Below are 19053 nucleotides of genomic sequence, written 5' to 3'. Positions count from 1 at the left end.
GGACGCTGGCGACGCAGGCGCGCCAAGGGGACAAGGGACGCGTCTCCGATTGGCCCGGCCCCGGTTTCGGGCGCTCTCCGATTGGTCGGCTCGGCAGGGACTGTGTCCGCGCTGGCGGGAACCCGGAACCCGGAAGGGGAGGCAGCAGAGCAGCGTCGGGCTGCAGTCTTCAGGCACGGAGAAGCCTGCGGTAACTCGCTGCCCGCGACTGATGCCCGGCGTCGCGAGCCTATGTGAAGTTCCCGCCGCTGAGCTCACTTCTGCCTCTTTCAGAGCCGCCTCCTGCGCTAACCGCCCCCAACCCCTGCGCGCGGCCCACGGGCCCTCCGTGACCCCCACCCCGCACCCCGCACCCCACACCCCACCCGGCGGGGCCCTGGGCCAGTCTCCACGCGTTAAGTGATGCTGTGTGCAAAAGAAGTAAAGAGAAGGACTGAAGTCGAAAGAACATCAAAGATCTCCGGGATGTAGAAAATTCGGGACCACCTGTGTTTTTTAAATGCGTTCCATGTACCACTTTCTAAAAACGTTCGGGGGCCAGCACCAACATAAGGGAGCAGGAAGCACGTGCCGTTGAGGAGCTCCCCGACCCGAGCTGCTCTCCTGGGGCCCCCAGGCATACCATGGGACACAGCGGAGAGCTCAAGGTTGGAGGCCTCGACCAGCAGGGCCTGCCACCTTGGGCCACGTGTACCTGGAGCGCCTGCATGCTGACCCCCCCCCTACAACCCCCAGGACCCTTCAACGAGGGTGCCCTGGAAATGGGCTTTCTGACCCCAGCTGGGAAATCAGAGGAAGATTCCTGCAAAGTCTGCCTCCCTTCTCTTATTCTGAGTAAAACGTGCACATTAAACCTGCCACTTCTAAGATGGCATCTCCCCAATTGTTACCAGAGCTTGAATATCAGGAAAAACAAAATATTCCAATCAAGACAATATATAAACTCATAGTAACATTTTATTAAATAGTGTATCACTTCACTACAATAGATTTACCTTTATAAAACTAAGTTTCTTTCGTAGAAAAGATAACCCCAGGCCTGGCTCTCCCTTGCCAAGGTTTGAAACTCCAGGCTGAGGCTGGGCATGGCTCCCGCCTGCCCCTCTGATGGCCTTCATCTGTGGGCACCCCCGAGGACCACAAAGCTGGGCTTCTCGCTCCCAAATCCCTGGCTTTGGTGCAGCCTTGGGTGAGTTGGGCCAGCTGAGTCCATCACCCCTGCTCAGAATGACCAGGTTTAGGGGGCTTAGGGCCCCTCCAACAGTCCCATCTGTCAGAGCTGTACCCAGGGACCTGGCACTTGCCTCCCTGCTCCCCTCCTGCACCACCAGGAATTGGGAAGACGGCTGCCATTGCCTTGACTGCTGGGCACTTCCCTTCCTAAGTGGGTGGACCCTGCAGGGCTACGGCCAGCCTCGTGCTGAGTCCCAACAAGCTTGTCATCCGAATGTAGGACGTTGCTGTGGAGCATGGTCTTCAGCTCAATGCCCTCGCTACCAGGAGTCTGAAACTTGGCCCCTTCCCTGGGCTCGCAGGAGCAGCAGAAGGCACGTGGTTACAGGCCCCTCCAAGGGGTGGGCAGCCCCCACAGGCACGCGGCTAAGAGAATGGCAGCTGAAAGCAGTCAGCCCCTGACGGGAAGCCCGGGGTATCCCTGGGCAGGGAGCAGGCAGGGGCCACCCCCCCCAGGAGCGGGCCCTTGGCTGGCCACAATCACCAGGAGACCCTGGGCAGTGCTCTCACCCTCCACCCATGAGCTCTGCGCCAGGTCCTCAGAGCAGCCTCCGTGGGGGGCGTGGAGAGTGCCGATGCCACAGGGCCAGCAGCCGGCTTGGGGACAGGAGCAGGATAGACTGCAGTCTCGGGCAAATCCGAGTCTGTCGTGTAACTGACGAGCCGTTAAGGTTTATGTGCCCCATACGTTTAAGGCAAGTGGCTTAAGTTAGGGCCATCTGGGGCAGGCCACGGGGTCTCCCAGAACACAGCTCAGGGGGCCCCAGCATGCTCTGGAGCTGGACCCGACACCACGTTCTGCATGCCCAGCATCTACCCCTAATCGGAAACATGAAGAGTGGGGGAGACAGGGGCGCTGAGGACCCATCCTGCTGCCGGACACAGAACTTCAGCAGAAAACTTCTTTTTAAAACTAAAACCCCAGCCCTACTGCAGCCTCAGCCCTTCTGCACCGGTGAGTGGCCACACCGGGATGAGGCACCCATGACAGCCCAAACCAGGGCCCAGAGGCCCAACTACGCCCCAAGGCAGTGGCGGGGTCCCTCTGGCGGGCTCAGCGCACGGCACACACGTCCAGGATGCAGAAGCGCGCGCGGCAGGTGGGGCAGGGCACACGGCTGGCCAGCCAGGTGTCGGGGCGCTGCGGGTCCTGGCGGCTGGCGAACCACTTGCCCATGCAGGTGAGACACCACATGGGGCGGCAACAGCACTGCTGGCACTCGCCCTCGTCCGCCTCCTGGCAGGTCTTCACCAGCCTCACGCTGGCCCGGGTCTGCATGCAGCCGATGCACGCCTCCAGGTCCTGCAGGCGGCCCAGGCGGTCAGAGGGAGCCCTGCCAGGCCGCCCTGGGGGGCCCCCACCGCAGGAGACGTGGTCCATGGGGGCCCAGCTGGGGAAGCCGCCACCCCTGCCCAGCCCCCCACCTGGCTGCTGGGGACCGAGTAGGCCGGGTTGACCTCCACCAGGGAGGCGAAGGTCTCCAGGAACAGGTCGCCCAAGCTCTGGTGGATGACCACGTTGGCCGCGCTGCGGATGGGCGCCCGGAGCTTCTCACACAGCTCACCATACTCCGTGGAGTTCAGCCTGCACGAGGTGTTTGCTGCTGGGTGGGGACCACCGGGCGCGTCTGCGGGGCAGGGCTGTGGTTCCCAGGGGGCTGGCAAGGACCCCGGGGCGGGCAGAGAGGCCAAGGCTATGCCCCAGTGCCCAGGGCGCCCACAGCCACACAGACGTGGCGGCCCAGGCACAGCCCAGCAGCCAGCAGAGAGGGCCCTGGGGCCGGAGCCCACAGACCCAAAGCTGCCCACTGGCCCCCCGCGATGTGGGAGGGCAGGAGGGCGGGAGGACTGTAGCTGAGACACAGAGAGCCTAGCCCTCGGCAGGTTCAGGCCCAGGGCGTGTCCCAGGAGGGGCAGCGCAGGCCAGCCGCAGCCTGAACTAGACGGGAACACCTGGGCTCGGGCCCAGGCCTCAGAGCCGAGGGAGCCACCGAGCCTCCGTGCTACACGGTGGCCCCCAAACATTCCCCCTGTGCTCCCCCCGACATGCTGTGCAAGGCGGCTCGGAGCAGGGTGTGCAGAAAGGGTAAGCGGAGAGTACCTGAGGGGGGCTGGGGGGATGGGGGCGCTGAGGGAGGGGCACGCTGGAGGGGCGGCTGATGGGACCAGCTCCCACCATCATCACCTCCTGGAGCAACTCAAAGACCAGAACTTGGGCGCTGGCTGGCCACACCCACCCCGGCAACCCCAGCCTCACCCCCACCCAGCCGCAGGCCCGCCTACCGGATGTCGAAGGCCGGCACGGCAGGGTTGGCACTGGCCACGCGGATGGTGAGGAGTTGCACAGGCAGGTTCGAGTCTGGGGAGAGGTCGTGCTGCTGGGACTCCGTCACAGTCAGGTGCACGTCCTGCTGCTGGGCCACGTGCACACGGTACGTGGTCACCTTCATCACCCACGTGTCCGTCACAATCACACGGGCACCCGGCGCCCCCGTGGCAAACTTGTCGATCCGCCGGAACTCAGTGTCCACGGAGGAAGCGACGGCCCGCCAGCCTGACTGCGGGAAGGCATAGTGGGCCAGGGTGCGGGCCAATGGGTGGTGGGCCCAGCGGTCTCGGGACCAGTAGTAGATCAAGGTGCAGGCGATGGTGGGCAGTGTCAATGCCAGCAGGAGGAAGACCCGCCAAGTCTCCGGGGCCTGGCTGGGGGAGTAGAGCCGCTTTTCTGAGGCTGCGAAACACATGCCCACGTAGTAGCCTAAAAGGGACAGGGCAAGCCTCAGCAGAGGTTGGGACTGCCACACTCATCCTCCTCAGGTGGTACCCACCAAGGTCCACAGTGCTGTCCCTGACCCTCCGGGGGGGCACACTTCCTTTAGTCCCCAGCCCTGGGCGTGGCCCTCTGCCCTGGTCGGCTCCCAGAGCAAGACCATGGTACCCCAAGGCAGGTGGGCCTTGCCCGCTTCTACAGCTGACTCACCTCAGTCCTTGCCCTGTCAGCAGAAAACATTTTTATCTTACTACTTTAGTTTTGTACAAATGACATATAACTACCAGAAATAAAATGAGAAAAACCTAGAAAAGCAAAAATAAATACAAGGATCTGGCGTCACCCAATGCAGAGCTGCCCACTGGCCCTCCTGGGGCCAGAGCTTGGCCTCTGGACCCCACCTACTCTGAGGAGGCAGATCAGACCATGGCCCGTCCCAGAACTGGGATGTCGTGTGCCAGACAGTAAGCAAAGAACGACAGGAGCATGTCACAAGGACACAGGAGCCAGCTCCAGGGCTCCTGCTGGCCAGATGGGGGCCAATTTGCATGTCGAAATTAATGAAATAGACAGTGACCTGCAGCACAGATTTGAAATTGCAAAAATAATAATAAATGTTGTTGATCAAGTTGATATGCTTTAAGTAACTCATCGTGTGGAAATAAATAACACATCTCTAAAGGTTCAAAGGTCTTTCAAAACAAATTCAAAAAGAAAAACAGACTCCTTGTCTGATCACAAGGCCAGGCTCCACCCCATTTCCTCCTCAAGTGGCCCCCGTAAGTCACTCGGCTCACCTTCCAGTTTCCCTGTCCATCACGGGATGGTGGTGGCCCAGCCCCCCACAGCCTGGTGGGAAGATGCAGTTAGAGGCTCCATAAAGCTGCAGAGATCCTTAGTTCCCAGGGCGGAAACCCAACACACTACCCTCAGGAGAACCCAAACTCCTCGTGTGGGAAGCCGGCTGACAGGCATCCCTGCATCCCTGCCTCCCTGGGGGCTCAGCAGAGCTCCCAGCTCACCACGTCGGCCCTGCCTCTATGCTGGCGTGGGCTCTCCTCTGCCGCCTTCCACACAAAGCAGGCAGCCCCCATGCACAGGCCAGCCTCAGCCCAGCCCACTCTCCACGCCCTGCTGCCAGCTGGAAACCCCTCCCTGTGTCCACCGAGCTGCACACGCGGCTGGCCACCGCCACCGCCCTCCCAGACTTACTTCTGACCCCAAGTCCTCCAGAGAACCCCACCTAGTACCCCATCCAACCAGCCAGCCTCCCAGAAGCCAGCTAGCACCTGGATCACCACCCAGCACAGCCCCTGACAACGTCTGAGCGTCCCCCCCCCCACACGCCTTCCCTGGCCTCTGCACCTGTGACACTCCCAACTGGCGTCACCCTCTCTGCCTGCCTTTCCCGCACCCACCGCCCAAAGACTGGGGCGGGTCACCCCTATTTGCATCAGTTAACTCATACCCCTCTCCTGGGAGCTGCCCTTCCCATGTGACAGCTCACCACCCGCCCCAGTGAGCAAAGCACCCCTTCCCCCAGGGTTGAGTCCGCCTTTCCGCCAGGTACCTGCAAGAGGCAGCTGCCGCCAGCACCGTTCTCCCCACTCCTGGGAGCACACGGGCGCTTGGCCCGCAGCCTCGGCTCTACCGCACGGGCGCCCTCCGCCGTCCCTCCCCCCTCTGGGGTCCCGGAGCTCGGTCTCGAGCGCCGCCCACGCCCGCCGAGCTCACCTAGCGGCAGCAGGGAGTGGCACAGCAGCGTGGCGGCCGTGCGGCGCAGGTGGTAGGGCACGAAGGCGGCGTCCTCGCTGCCCAGCCAGCCCGACAGCAGGTTCTGCACCGTGAGCCCGGCCGAGTGGAACTCAGTGGGGGTGAACACGAAGCACACGGCGAACACCACGTAGGCCAGCGTGAAGGTGACCTCGGGGCTGTCCATCGCGCAGCCGTCGCCTCCGGGAAGCCGTCCCGGCGAGGCCCGCTGCCCCAGCGAGAACAGGCCGCGGCGACCGGGTCCGGAAGGCGCGGGGCACTTTGGGAAATGGAGTCCCCACCCTCCGGCCACTCGCGGGGCGCTCTGGGAGATGGCGTCCTGCGGGGCACTCTGGGAAATGAAGTTCCCGGTCCCCTCGCTCGGACAGAAATTGTGAGCTGCCGCGACAGTCCTCGCGAGGGTTTGGATGCGCCTCAGGACCCGCCTTGGTGGCGGTGCTGCACTTAGCCCCACTGCACAGCTGGGGAAGCTGAGACTGGGGCGAGCGGCTCTCAGGCCCTGACCTTTCCGCGCAGCCCAGGCGCGTCCGCAGCAGAGCCCGAGATTTCCGGGCGACAGCGGGCCCCGCAGTCACTGCCCGCCCGCAAACGGCCTTTCCCCTACGCCCGCCTGGCGAGCCGCGGTTACCGAGAATTCCGGCGTCCGCCGCGCCCAGCGTGCCGTCACCCCGGAAGCGGAACCTCCTCGTGGGCGTGACCTGTGACTCGACCTTCCATTGGCTGGCGGTGCCCTGCGTCCCGCCCCAGCCACGCGCTGATTGGCCGCGCGCGCCAACCGTCGGTATTTGAATCGGCGGCGGGCAGAAGGGTTCCCGGACCCCGCGCCTCCCGCTCCCTCGGTTCCGCGCGGCGGCCGACAGGTAAGGCGGCGGTGGGGTCCTGGCTCGGGGCTCCGGTCCCGCCTCTGGCCTAGCCTCGGGTCTCTGCCTGCCGTGCTGGCGGCCACCCTGGACGTGAGCCTAGGCCCCCTCCGGCTCGTCCCGCGGCTCCGCCCTGCCCGCCGTCTGGGCCCCTCCTCGGGGTACCCTCTCGCCTGCCCTCATCCCGCCCGCCCGGGCGCAAACGGAAGCGGAGCCGATGGGTTCCCGCCCCTGCCTCCCGAGACGCCTGGTGGCTCCTACGTCGCCCTCCAGGAGGCCCCTCCGGCCCGCTGCGCCGGCCTCTCCTCTCCCTATCCCGGTGACCTCGTCCAGCCGCAAACCACCCGTGGCTGTGACTTGCAGAGACACGTCTCCGCCTCTGAATACCCGCGGGCTTGCAGCTCTGCGCCCAAGGCTGGCCTCCTAATTCCGGCCCCTCCTCTGGGCGCAGCCCCACCTGAGAGCCTTCACCGACTCCTGCAGCACCTGACTCCTGACGCACCTGATGTGGAAACCTGGGCTCCACGCTCCCCGCCCCGCTGATTCCGGAGAACCCGCTCGCCCCCCGCCACCAGTCCTCCTCCCCGCCTGGCCCGGCTCCCTCTGCTCAGGAGCCCCCTCCGTGGCCCCATCATTATAGAAGCCAAACCCCTAAAGGCTGCTCTCATTGTTCTCCCACCTTCCCCAGGCGAAGGGGGTCTTCCGGCAAGATGTCTCCCTTCTGTGTCCTCCAGCCATCCAGCCCCCTTCCCCGTTTTACCCTGTTGCTCAGGCCAAACCTAATAGTGACCCTTGGCTTAGGCTTATCTTTCCCGCCTCCGCACGGCAGGTGCGGGCTGCTGCCGAGCCAGGGCAGACCACTCCACCCTGGCCGGGTGCCAGAGCTCTGACCGCCCGCTTCCCTCCGAGCCCTCCCTGTCCTCCAGACGCAGCACCCTACCCCCGCGCCCTTCAAGGTGGCTTGTCACCCTGACCTCCCACGCTGAGCTCACCTCTTTCCAGGCCACCCTTTCTCTCCCTGCCCCAGCCACCTGGCCTCTTGCAGCCACAGTCCCCAGGGCCCCCACCGCCAGCAAGGACCTGTAGTGCCCCCGGGCAGGTCAATGCCCAGTGCTCTGGTGTCTCCGAAGTTGGGAACACCACGGTGTTGACCATTATGAGGGCTTCGGAAGGAGGAATGGGATTGTTCTAGAACCTCCTGGGCCCCACTGGAGGCCCCTGCTGCAGAAGCGCCTCGACTCCCCCCAAGTGACTCTGCACTTGCTGCTTGTTACTTCCTCTAGCTCCTCCTCTGAGCCTCGGCCCTCCTGACGCCCTAGTCCAGTCCCTGTTTCCCAGCTCCATGGGTGGAGAGCAAGCTGCTGTGCCCTTCTGCTTTTCTTTTTTTTTTAATTCTCTTTTTTCTTCCTCCTCCTCTCTCTTTCTTTATTTTTTTGAAATAGCATCTTATTGCATTACTTACTCATTTTTCATTTACTTACTTTGGCTGTGCCGGGTCTTAGTTGCAGCATGCGGGCTCCTTAGTTGCAGCATGCAAACTCTTAGTTGCGGCTTGCATGCAGAATCTAGTTCCCTGACCAGGTATCGAACCCAGGCCCCCTGCATTGGGAGCGCAGAGTCTTACCCCCTGGACCACCGGGGAAGTCCCCCCTCCTGCTTTTCTGTTGTCTGCTAACTTGGCAGCTGCTGCACCTCTGATGCCGAGGCCTGTGGGGAGGCCCAGGCTTCCTCTGCCCCTTGCAGTTTTGCCACAGATCAGCCCTTATCTGTCTCCCAACTTTTACCCACAAAGTTCGAGTTATTTCGAGCACTTGGGTCTTCCTTCTTGCCCTGTGGGCTGAAAGCCCCTCTAGCTCTTGCTCCTGGGAGGTGGCAGCTCCCCCAGAGCAGGGTGGGGACTGCCTGGCAGAGGACGCACTGCCTGAGGTGTGACCCACTTGTGCAGGAAGGCGGACGTCCCCCTTGCAGCACTGTGGCGTCAGCTGTCACCTTCACATATGTGCGTCCAGACAACGTGGTGTCACTGCCCTACTCCTGACACAAAACTGTCTGCTTTTCAGAATGAGTCTGCACATTTTCAGTGACGAAAATGTCACTGGTGACAAAAGTACAGAAAACTGCGACTTCCTGTTTTCACCACCGGAACTTACCGGAAGATCATCTGTTCTCCGTCTGTCACAGAAAGAAAATGTACCACCTAAGAGCACAGCCAAAGCTATGAAGGTAAGCACGTCTTGCCTCTGCGTACTATCTACCGTGCGTCACACATGAGGTCACCTGCTTTCCCGGTGACTTACTGAGCTGGCAGGGCAGGGCACGGTGCTGCCAGCGTGGTGCTTGAAGACTTGAATTATTGAACAGGTGCCCTCCTCTCTCCCCGACAGGTTACTTTTCAGACACCTCTGCGGGATCCACAGACACACAGGATTTTAAGTCCCAGCACAGGCAGCAAGCTTGAAGCTTGTTTTGCTCTGGGCGACACCATTGGATTAGAAAACTGTCATCAAGTCTGGACCCAGAAAGAGAAGTAAGTGTTGGCACTGTTTGATGTACTGCAATTTGTAACCCCTCTGATGGACTTGGCAGGAAAATTCTGTTTCATCTGTCACATCCGGTTGGGCTCCTCCTGGTCTCTGCTCTGAGTTTGTGTAGTGTGCGGCCCAGAGCACCTCCGAAGTCGTTTGTTGTTGGAAAAGTGAATAATAAAACAGGAAGTTTAAACTTCACATTCTGTTCCTCTGTTGTGCTCTTGCCAACAAATTGGCCTTGGTTTTTGTTTCTCTAACTTCATGAAATGTCCTGGCCGAATCTCCAAGGAGGGACGCTCTGTGGTTTTACTTCTTTTTTCGCATTGCACTGGGGTCTCCTGCTTGCAGGTCCGTCTCCTGTCCTCAGCAGCAAGCCCTGGAGAAAGCTTACAGATAGCTCTTACCGCTAAAGGCAGAGGAACCCGTCTGTTGTGTAATCTGACCAGAACACGTGTGGCCTGACGAATCAGATTTGAAACACTTGACTTTAACCAGCAGAAGCTTCTTTGCAGCCTCGCCTGGCATTAGGTGGTTGGCTTGCGTGAGGTGGTCGACAGTGTGAATGCCAAGGCTTTTCCTGCCTCTGTCTGGAGACGAGGACCCTGGCGGTGGCTCTTCACCCCCAGATGAGGCTGAATTAACCCGGCTGGCGCCCCGAGGGACCCTCTGCATCCAGAATGGGAAGGGGCCTCGCTGGCACATTTTGTTCTGACTTTTGCTGACTTAAACTGTTTAAAACTTGCTTTTTCTTTTAAACGGATTTCAGGTGTGCAGAGAAAGGTATAAAAGCAAAAGGTCACTAACATACCTTTCACCTCGCTCCAGTGAAATGTCCTTGGGCCGAGTATCCCCCCATGGCTGGAAACTCCTCAGGCCGGAATCTCCCCCTCTCCCCAGGTTTCCTTGCTACTTTTCAACTTCAATTTTTTAGTTTTCATTTTGAGATTCAGCTGAATGAGATTAGAGTGACTCAAATACTGTTCTTTTGTAACAATCCCCAGGAGGGAAGGCAAACCCAGCCGTTCAGACGCTGCCTCCTGGCCCCCGGGTCTGAGCTGCTCCAGCCACAGGGCAGGGGCGTGGAGGGGCCAGGAGGACCCGGGAGCTGGGCCCTGCTCCTTGTGAAGGCAGCGTCCTTGACCTGGCCTTTCTCTCTCCAGCGGGAAGCCTGACCCTGGTGTGCCCTGCCTGTCCCTGCCCGTGTAGCTGGTGGTCCCCAACCAAAAAGGGAAAATAGGCCAGCATGGAGGACCTCAACCTTGGCTGTTGTCAGTCAGGTTTCTCCTCTCTCTCAGCCACCTGTGTCTCTAGGTGGCCCGCCCGCACTGACTTGTGGGAACGTACTTGTGAAGGTTAATCTTGAGGAGAGGGTTGACCAAATGCTCTTTTTTTTCCTGTATTTAGCTAACGTTTTCACGTGGACTAAAATCTAACTAAAAACCTAACTGGTTCCTTAGTGTTAACTAAGTCTTTCTAAAAAGCCAACAGTTCACCAAGGAAACAGACACTAGAACGACCAATGGAATCCTCCAGAAACCAGCAGTGGCCGATGCCAACCCCCCTTCAGAGGACATGAGACCAGCCTCTGACGACAGGCGTCGCAGCGGGCCCTCCTTGGCTCCCCTGGCCTGCCTGGATCCTGCAAGCTCTTCCCAGATGCCCGAAAGTGTTGAAAACCCAGAGGCATCTCCAGGACAAACGTCGGGCAGCCCTGAGCACACCCAGGAAGAACATGTCCATCCTCATTCCTTAGAGGAAAGTGCTACCTCTACCTCCACAATTCTAGAAGACCCTCCCGGGATGGCGTCCCAGGACAGAACAGAGGACCTGCTGAGAGCCACAGGGGAAAACTCGAGCGGGGTCCCTGCTCCCTCTGCCGGGGCCGCTTCAGCTCCTAGTACCCACCCCGGAGAAGCCCGCGGAGCAGAGCCCCTCGTGGACCTGCCTGGCGAGGCCCCAGCAGGCTCCAAGGTCACTGCCAGCCGCGAGGACACCGCCCCAGCTGGCCCCGTGGAGGCTGGAGGCGCCACGTTCCCCAGTCCTCAGAGGGAGGAGGCCGAAGGCCAGACGGCCGACTCTTTGAGGAGTGAGCCCATAAGGCTGGAATTTGACTTCTCTGACGCCACCAGCAAAAGGCCGCCCCCACTGAGGAAACAAGGGAAGACCCCGGCTCTCAGACCTCCCTCGAGGAGACCAGCGGCGAGGCAGGAAAAGGAGGAAAAGGCCCTCATGGAGGCGGGCGAGGGTCCCGATCCCCCTCCCCGCGGGTCCAACAGCCTGGACCGGGGCAAGCTGGACGACCCAGACTGTAACCCCGCCGGAGGTGACGGAGAGGCGCGGCCCCCAGAGCACCCCAGGAGCGGGCCGGCCACAGAGGCCTCGTCTCCAAGCCGGTGAGCACGGGGTGGCAGTGGTGGGCGCGAGACCAGAGATGCCACCTGCGGCCCTGAGCCGGGGCCCCGGGGCAGCTGCCACAGCTCTTGGGCAATAGCGGGGAGGGGGCGCCCGCGCTGAGATGCGTTCCCTGCGACGCATCCGGAAGGTCTAGCAAGATACCTAGCCGAGAGCCCCAGGATTCCCGCAGCGCAGCTCCGGGGAGCCCCGTCTCCCGGCGTGAGCCCCGCCGCAGGCCTGTCCCCGCTCCGCGGGGACGCCGCTCAGTGGCCGAGGGTGCGCCCAGCCGCCTGGCACCGGCGTCTGTGGCAGTTTCCCGGTAAAAAGGATAAATGGATCCTTGCGGTTTGCTTTTTCTTGAGTTGAAATGACCTCAGAGTGCCTTGTCCGCTTCTGAGGAGCGATTCTGTTGTAGGTGAGGTCGGGGGGATGGCTTTGCGGGGCCACCCGGCTGGGCCTTGAGCCTGGCTCCTGGGGGAGGGCTGGTGGCAGCTCGGTGCCGGACGGGGAGGCGTGGGGCGCGGGCCCTGCTGACCCCGTCTCTTTAGGCAGGTGCTCTTGGCCTCGGCGGATGACACACCGGGGGCGCAGACCTCGGCAGGGACCGCAGAAGCGGCGGGCGAGGTACGGGTGTGGGCGGGCGTCCTCATGCTGTTGCCACGTCTGCGGATCGTCACGGGGCAGAGGCAGGCCGGTGGGGCTGGGGGGTGGGACACGCTGCTTCCCCCGCTCCCCCCACGCCCCCTCGTCTTGACGCGCCCCCGCGGTGACCCCGACCTCCTTTCCAGGAGGGGACCGCAGACACTTCGGGGGCGTCGGCTCCCACCAGCAGCCCGGGCAGCAAGCCGCCGACCGTGCCCACTGACCCCACACCCCCGACCCCCCGGGGGCCGGAGCCCGGCCTGGACCTGAGCAGGGAGCACTTCCGGGACCCTGCCGAGGGTACGTTGTTCACCGTCCTCGAGGCCAGGGTGCTAGAACCGTGTTCCGTGGCGCCCGCGGGCGGTCATCCTGCGGGCAACCTCGTCCCCTGACTTTAGTGATTCACACAGAAACTTCTGGTTTATCAAACGATGGGCGTTTTCAGGAGAACAGGACTAATATCTGTGATACTAAAAAAAAAAAAAAATTTTAGGCCAACTTAGAAAAACAGGCAGCAGACCTGACTGACTCAGGCGGTACAGATACAGACACAGGAGGCAGCGGGACCTCACTGAATCGAAGTGCTGTTTGAAACGAGACCCCGTAGAGATAAAAGGAGAAGCCCTGCCCGTCCACGCACCCGGGATGAGGGGGTGGAAGAGCCGCGGGTCTGAGCTGCCTTCAGTGAGGACTTCCAACTGAGGCGCTTTTCAGGACAGGAGGCAGCTCGCCAGGATCTCAGTTCTGGTGACTTAAAACCCCCAGGCCTAGAGAAGGCAGGAGAGGAGTGTAGGGTTTCCGTGTGGCAGGGCCATTGTGGGGTCCTCCCCGTGCGGGCGGGACCAGGAACCGTGGATCAGCTTCACTGGGGCAGCCTGCCCACCCCCGCCAGGGACCCTGGAGACACGTGACTCGGGGTTTGTGTCCTGTGACGTTTCCAAGTCCCTCGTGTCACATTGTGTGAGGACTTCCTTTTATGGCTGAGTAATATTCCCCGTGTGGATAGACCGCACCTTGTTTCTTCTTTTACCAGTTGATTGCCACTCTTTGGCTCGTATGAACGAGGCTGCTGGGAACACTCACGTACACGTTTTGTGTGAGCGTACGTTTCCCATCTCTCTGGGGCAGACGTACCCTGAGGGGGACGTGGTAACACTGTGTAACTGTTTGAGGAGCCGTCCAGCTGTTCCCCACGGGGTCCGCACCCTCTACTCTGCCCCTGCATCGTTTGAGGGTCCAGGTCTGCACCCCACTGTCCCGGTGGGTGTGCAGTGCGGTCTCGGCGTGTTTTGGTCTGTTTCCCTGCTGACTGACGTTGACCTTTCATGTCTCTTCTTTGGAGAAGCATCTGCTGAGTTCCTTTGCCTGTTTTTTAATTGGGTTTTGTTTTTTTTTTTGAGTTGTAAAGATTTCTTGTATAATCTAGGTAAGAATTCTTCTTTGGGTACATGATTCACAAAAATTCTCTCTTTGCTTTCTTTCTTTGGCTTGTCGGGTCTTAGTTGCAGTACTCGGGATCTTCGTTAGGGCACCCGGGCTCTGTAGTTGTGGCGTGCAGGCTTAGTTTCTCCGGGGCATGTGGGATCCTAGTTCCCCAACCATGGATCGAACCCACATCCCCTGCATTTGAAGGTAGATTCTTAACCACTGGACCACCAGGGAAGTCCCTCTCTTCACTTCTCGATGGTATCCTTGGAAGCACAATGTTAACTTTCTAGCCCCATCTGTTCTGTTGCTGCTTGTGCTTTTCGTGTCAATTCTAAGAAATCACTGCCAAATCCAGTGTCATGGAGATTTGCCCTCATGTTTCCTTCTAAGAATTTTATGGTTTTAGCTCATACATTTAGGTCTTTGATCCATTTTGAGTTAATTTTTGTCTATGGTGTGAGTTACCCTTAGGTTTTTTAAGCAAAGGTCATACTATCAGAAATTCAAGGACTCTTTTAGGGTGGTTCTACACAGTGGTTCTCAACCCGGGCGATTTGGACCCCAGGGGACGCCTTTGGTTGTCACGCCCCCGGGGGTGCTGTCAACACCCTGCGGGACACGGCCCGGCCCCACGGAACCATCCAGCCCCAAGCGTCCTGAGCCTGAGGGCAGCAACCCCGCTGTGTAGCAAAGGGCCGTCAGTCAAGGGTGGACGGGGAGGGGTGCCGCTCTGTGTGCACAGCCCGAGTGCTGGCGGCGGGTGCCGAGCTGGCCTTGGTTTCCCCCGGGCACCCGGCCCGGGGGATGCGGCTGGCAGCTGGCATCTCCCTTTCAGTTCTAGGCACGGGGGCCGAGGTGGATTACCTGGAGCAGTTCGGGGCGTCCTCGGTGAGTTCCCGGGCGCCTTCGCGGCGGCCTTTCCTCAAGTGCGAGTCTCAAGTGGGGCTCTTTCTAGAGTAGCCCCGGGCCGCGATTCCTCAACCGCGAGCGGTGTCCGCGTCTGACCGGACGTGCTGGGCGGCCCGGCTGCTTCCGCCGCTCTTCCCCGTGGAGTCCTGTCCCGGGCCACCGCCCGCAGGCCACTCGGGTCAGGGTGGCTCCCGGGCGGGGCGTGGGGTGCAGCGTGGAGGCTGTCGTGTCGGGGGCACCGGTGACCCTGCTTCCTCCCCTGCAGTTTAAGGAGTCGGCCCTGAGGAAGCAGTCCTTGTACCTTAAGTTTGACCCGCTCCTGCAAGACAGCCCCCGGGGGCCGGCGCCTGTGGCCCCGGAGCCCAGCAGGTGCGCTGGGGCGGGCGGGAATCTGATCCACACAGGCCGTGTGACGATGGGAGCGCCCAGCCGCAGGGAGGGGGGCAGAGACAGTGGCCGGGCCCCAGCTGCCCTGGCCAAGCTCGTAAGCAAGTCTGTAAGCGGGTCTGTGCTCTTCTGTGCCCGTGCGGCCCCTCCGACAGCAGAGGTGGGCAGCCTGATGGGCCGCATGGCCCACGTGTCCCGAACATTGACCCCGTGGCCCTGGGGGAGAGTCTGGGCCGACCCCTACGCACGCAGACAGCACGCGTGTTCTCTTCCGGTCTCAGTGCACGGGGCACAGACGCGCATTCCTCGGGAAGCCCCCTGGAGGCCCAGCTGCTGGACCTGGACTTCGCAGGAGCCCCGGGCGTTCCCGTAAGTGGTTCGTCCCCTCTGTGGTGTAAAGAAACACCTAAGGGCCCGGCTTTCACGTGCTGTGGATCTGAAGGCTTAAGGGGTCCGTTGGCCCGAGGGGCCACCCCTGGCTGCGCCGTGCCATCTGGGGAGCCGACGGGGCAGAGAGGAGTGCCAGGGGAGCTTGCGGCCCAGCCGGTCTCTGTCGCCCTGCAGATGCTCGGCCCAGCTCCATGTGACCTCGGACCCAGGGCTCCGCTGCTGCCCGTGGGCCCCATTGTGGACGTGCTGCAGTACAGCCAGAAGGACCTGGACACTGTGGTGAGGGCGAGGGGTGCGGTGAGGGCGAGGGGTGCGGTGGGGAGGGGAGGGGAGGTGCCCGGCGAGCGGCCCCCACCTGCTGGCTGCAGCCCTGGGGGTGGCGCCTGCAGGCTGCTCTGAAGAACCTCGGGGAGCTGGGGGTGGCAGCTCTGTGCGCTGGCCTTGCTCACGCCGTGCAGGCAGGATCGCAGGTGTCCGCTCAGCGACCCCCGAGCCAGGCACCCAGGCAGCTGAATGTCCTGCGTTTCCACCCAGTGTCTCTCGCAGAACCTGTTCGCAAGCGAGGGTCTGGGCATCCGCTCTGAGCTGCCCAGGGGGTAGCAGCCCCCAAGTCCCCTTGCTGCCTTGGTGATGCCCTGGGTGGCGTCCGGCTGGTCCCCTCTCAGGCAGGCCTGTGCGCCGGGCCGTGCTGGGCCCAGCAGCTCCCGGCACCCGCCCGCCGTCTTCGGGCGGTGTCCTCTCTGCCGCGGGGCCCTCCCCCGCACGCTGCTCTCCCGCCCCGCCTGTGTCAGGAGGCGTCCCACCGGCGCACCCACCACACACCGACCCCCTAGCACTGCGACGTCTGCTGAGTGGGGCGGGAGACCCCAGCACGGGAGGACACCGGCACCAACTCGGGTGTGTGGTCTGCACAGGTTGGGGCGATGCAGAAGGAGAACGAGGCGCTTAGGGGCAGGTGCACGGCGCTGCAGGAGAAGATCCTGGAGATGGGGTGAGTCTGCGTGCTGGCTGCCCAGGGCCCCGCGACGCACTCTCGGGGCTCATGGCACCTGCTCTCCTCCCACAGGAAAATCATGGATGGGTTTGAGGGGACCGTGTACCAGGCAATGGGTGAGTGCCAGGTGCCCGCGGGCCCCTGGGCTGGGGCAGCTGGCAGTCAGGGAGGCTGGGGGGCGCCGGGCCCCGGGTGCTTATCAGCCCCCAGGTTGGCCGGGCCCCGAGTTGGCAGCCGGGGCCGTGGCAGCAAACAGACTGGGTCCCTCCAGTGGGCGCTGCACCCGCGGTCTGCCCCCTGCCCCGGGGGCCGCGCGTCCAGCTGCAGTCTCCGTGGGTGCTGGGCACCGGGTGTGTCCGGGCTGGGGCTGGAGGCCCCGAACGTGGGGTAGGTGTGGCCTGGGCTCTGCAGTCAGGCCCTGGGTTCGTTGTCCGCTGCCTCGGCTTCCGGGTGGAGCTGGTGTTGAGGAAACAGCTGTTTTCTGGGCACTTGGGACCCCCAGGTCCTGCCCTGGAAGGTCCCGAGAGGGGGGCTGGTCAGCGCCCCAGGGGGACCTCCTGACGCTGGTCGTCTGTGGCGCCACCTGCTGGCCGCCCGCTAATCCCGAGCGCTGGTCTTCCTTTAAGAGGAGGCTCAGAAACAGAAGGAACTTGCCAAAGCCGAGATCCAGAAGGTTCTGAGGGAGAAAGACCAGCTGACTGCGGACCTGCACTCCATGGAGAAGTCGTTCTCCGATCTCTTCAAGCGGTTTGAGAAACAGAAGGAAGTGATCGAAGGCTACCGCACGGTGGGTGCCTGGCCGGCGAGAGGCCCCAGGGACAGCGGGGTCGGCATTGTTGCCAGTGGGGCAGCGTGGCAAGCAGTGACGGGGAGAGGCTGGGGGCCCTGCAGGAAGAGGGGGTGAGCTGAGCCTTGGTGCTGAGTCTGGGAAGAAAGGAGAGGCCCCCCCCCCCAGGGATGTGGGCCCCAGGCTCCAGCCCTCCTTCTACCCGCACTCTCAGCTCGCGGCTTTGTCGCCTACTGCCGGACGTGAGTGCCCGCGAGGCTGTCCCTGTGTGGCCTGCACAGAGACCGCTGCGTCCAGATGTTCCCTGCCGCTGCTGTCTCCCTCCTGGGGCAGCAGGAGACCCGGCCCCCAAAGCACAGGGCTGGGGGGCAGGAGGGCAGGGGCTGCTCCGTGGACCTGGGGCCCGGCCTGCTTTCCCCCGAGGCGCCTGGATATAGGCACGGGGACTGAGCAGGAGCTGTGTCAGGCAGGGTCCCCCAGGGGGCGGCGGGTCAGGCCCCGCGTCCGGAGGCCTCCTGAACCGCAGGATGAGGAGGCCTGGGGCTGTGGGAGTGCTGGCCGTCTCCGGAAGGAAACAGGAAGAGCTCTTCCCCTGCAGCCTGGTCCACCGCGGCTCCACGAGTGACCCAGCGAGCCTGGGCCCTCAGCTCAGGGCTCAGCGTCCGCTCTTCCTTCCAGAACGAAGAGTCGCTGAAGAAGTGTGTTGAGGATTCCATAGGGAGGCTCGAGAAGGAGGGCCAGAGGTACCAGGCGCTGAAGGCCCACGCGGAGGAGAAGCTCCAGCTGTGAGTGCCGGGGCTCGGCGGCGGGCGGGTGCAGGAGGCCCCGTCGGGAGGGGTCTGGTCCCCCGCGGGCTCAGCCCAGCCCCTCTGCTGCCCCAGGGCGAACGAGGAGATCACCCAGGTCCGGAGCAAGGCCCAGGCGGAGGCCCTGGCACTGCAGGCGGTCCTGAGGAAGGAGCAGATGCGCGTCCACTCGCTGGAGAAGGTCGTCGAGCAGAAGGTGGGCACAGGGGCCCCACGGGTCCAGGCGGAGTGCGGGAAGAGCAGCCCTCCTGGTTCTAGAAGCTCTGGGCCTGCTCCCAGCTCCGAGCGCTGGGAGAAATCTAGGGATTTGATTTTCCTCCTTCAGACTAAAGAAAACGATGAACTGACCAGAATCTGTGATGACCTCATTTCCAAGATGGAGAGAATCTGATGTGGCAGCCCCGACCTGTGCCGTCTTCCCCTCGTCTGTCTGTGTGTGTGTCTGTCTGTCTGGGTTTTTCTTCTCTGTTAACCTCAACTCGTTTTTAAACTAGGTTGCTTTAGGAAGAATAAATAAAGTTTCCCTTAAGTCCAAGCAATAGAGCTCTCCTGGTCTTCATTAAAGGGACAGTTTCCGGCTGAACCGACCACAGCTGCTGTCCGCTCCGTGCCTTTGGCCCTTCCCTGCCCCGCACCTCACAGCTACCCGATGGGTAGGTGGGTGGCTGGGCGGGTGGGCAGCCCCTCCTGGGGGTCGGCCGAGTGGGCCCCGGCCCCACCCCATCTGCCTGGGTGGCTCTGTGGTCAGGGGCGGCGGTGTCTCTGCCTCGGCCGCAGATCAGAATCCAGACGGACTCAAGTCTTCGAGTAAGAAAGCAAACCAAGGCAGCCACGGCGGCAGCTGGCTTTGTGTCACCTGGCAAGGCCGCAGCCCCTGGTAGTCGAACACTCACCGAGGTGTTGCAGGGTGTCTGTAGCCGTGCCGAGTTCACGCCTGCCGTGGTAGCACCGAGCTGTCCTCGGCGGTGGGGAGGCCTCCTCCAGCCCACGAGGGAGGAGGGGTCGGTCTCGGGACCAGCAGCTCCCGCCTGGGTTTCCAGCCTGCCGGCCCGCCCCCCAGTAGGACCCCACAGTCTCCTGAGAGAGACCCGAGAAGACGGAGGGGATGAAATATTCGAGGGCAGGTGGGTCTCCTCTGGCTGTCTCTCTGGA

General features: G+C 62.3%; 2 protein-coding genes across 3 annotated transcripts; one reads left to right on the top strand and one right to left on the bottom strand.

Moving 5' to 3' along the window:
- Positions 1-939: 939 nt before the first annotated feature.
- Positions 940-6764, bottom strand: TMEM129 (transmembrane protein 129, E3 ubiquitin ligase). Of its 2 annotated transcripts, XM_068543594.1 has the most exons (4): positions 5738-6459; positions 3517-3991; positions 2659-2818; positions 940-2536 (listed from the first exon to the last, which is right to left on the bottom strand). In XM_068543594.1, exons 1-4 carry the CDS (start codon positions 5940-5942, stop codon positions 2288-2290), a joined length of 1089 nt encoding a protein of 362 aa, XP_068399695.1. In that variant the 5' UTR covers positions 5943-6459; the 3' UTR covers positions 940-2287. The 2 variants fall into 2 exon arrangements, with proteins under 2 accessions (XP_068399695.1, XP_068399697.1); XM_068543596.1 differs by lacking the exon at positions 2659-2818 and having other exon boundaries at positions 2390-2536; positions 5738-6764.
- TACC3 (transforming acidic coiled-coil containing protein 3) lies at positions 6130-18436 on the top strand. Its single transcript, XM_068543593.1, has 16 exons — positions 6130-6636; positions 8697-8859; positions 9021-9163; positions 10646-11557; positions 12107-12182; positions 12347-12500; positions 14464-14516; positions 14803-14906; positions 15206-15293; positions 15489-15593; positions 16229-16305; positions 16381-16424; positions 16935-17095; positions 17774-17880; positions 17977-18097; positions 18227-18436. The coding sequence occupies exons 2-16, from the start codon at positions 8698-8700 to the stop codon at positions 18290-18292; spliced, it is 2373 nt and encodes a 790-aa protein (XP_068399694.1). The 5' UTR covers positions 6130-6636; position 8697; the 3' UTR covers positions 18293-18436.
- The last annotated feature ends 617 nt before the right edge of the window (positions 18437-19053 follow it).

The sequence above is a fragment of the Eschrichtius robustus genome, chromosome 4, assembly GCF_028021215.1.
Source record: "Eschrichtius robustus isolate mEscRob2 chromosome 4, mEscRob2.pri, whole genome shotgun sequence".
Classification (NCBI taxonomy): Eukaryota; Metazoa; Chordata; class Mammalia; order Artiodactyla; family Eschrichtiidae; genus Eschrichtius; species Eschrichtius robustus.
This window is presented reverse-complemented; position numbering and strand designations above follow the sequence as displayed.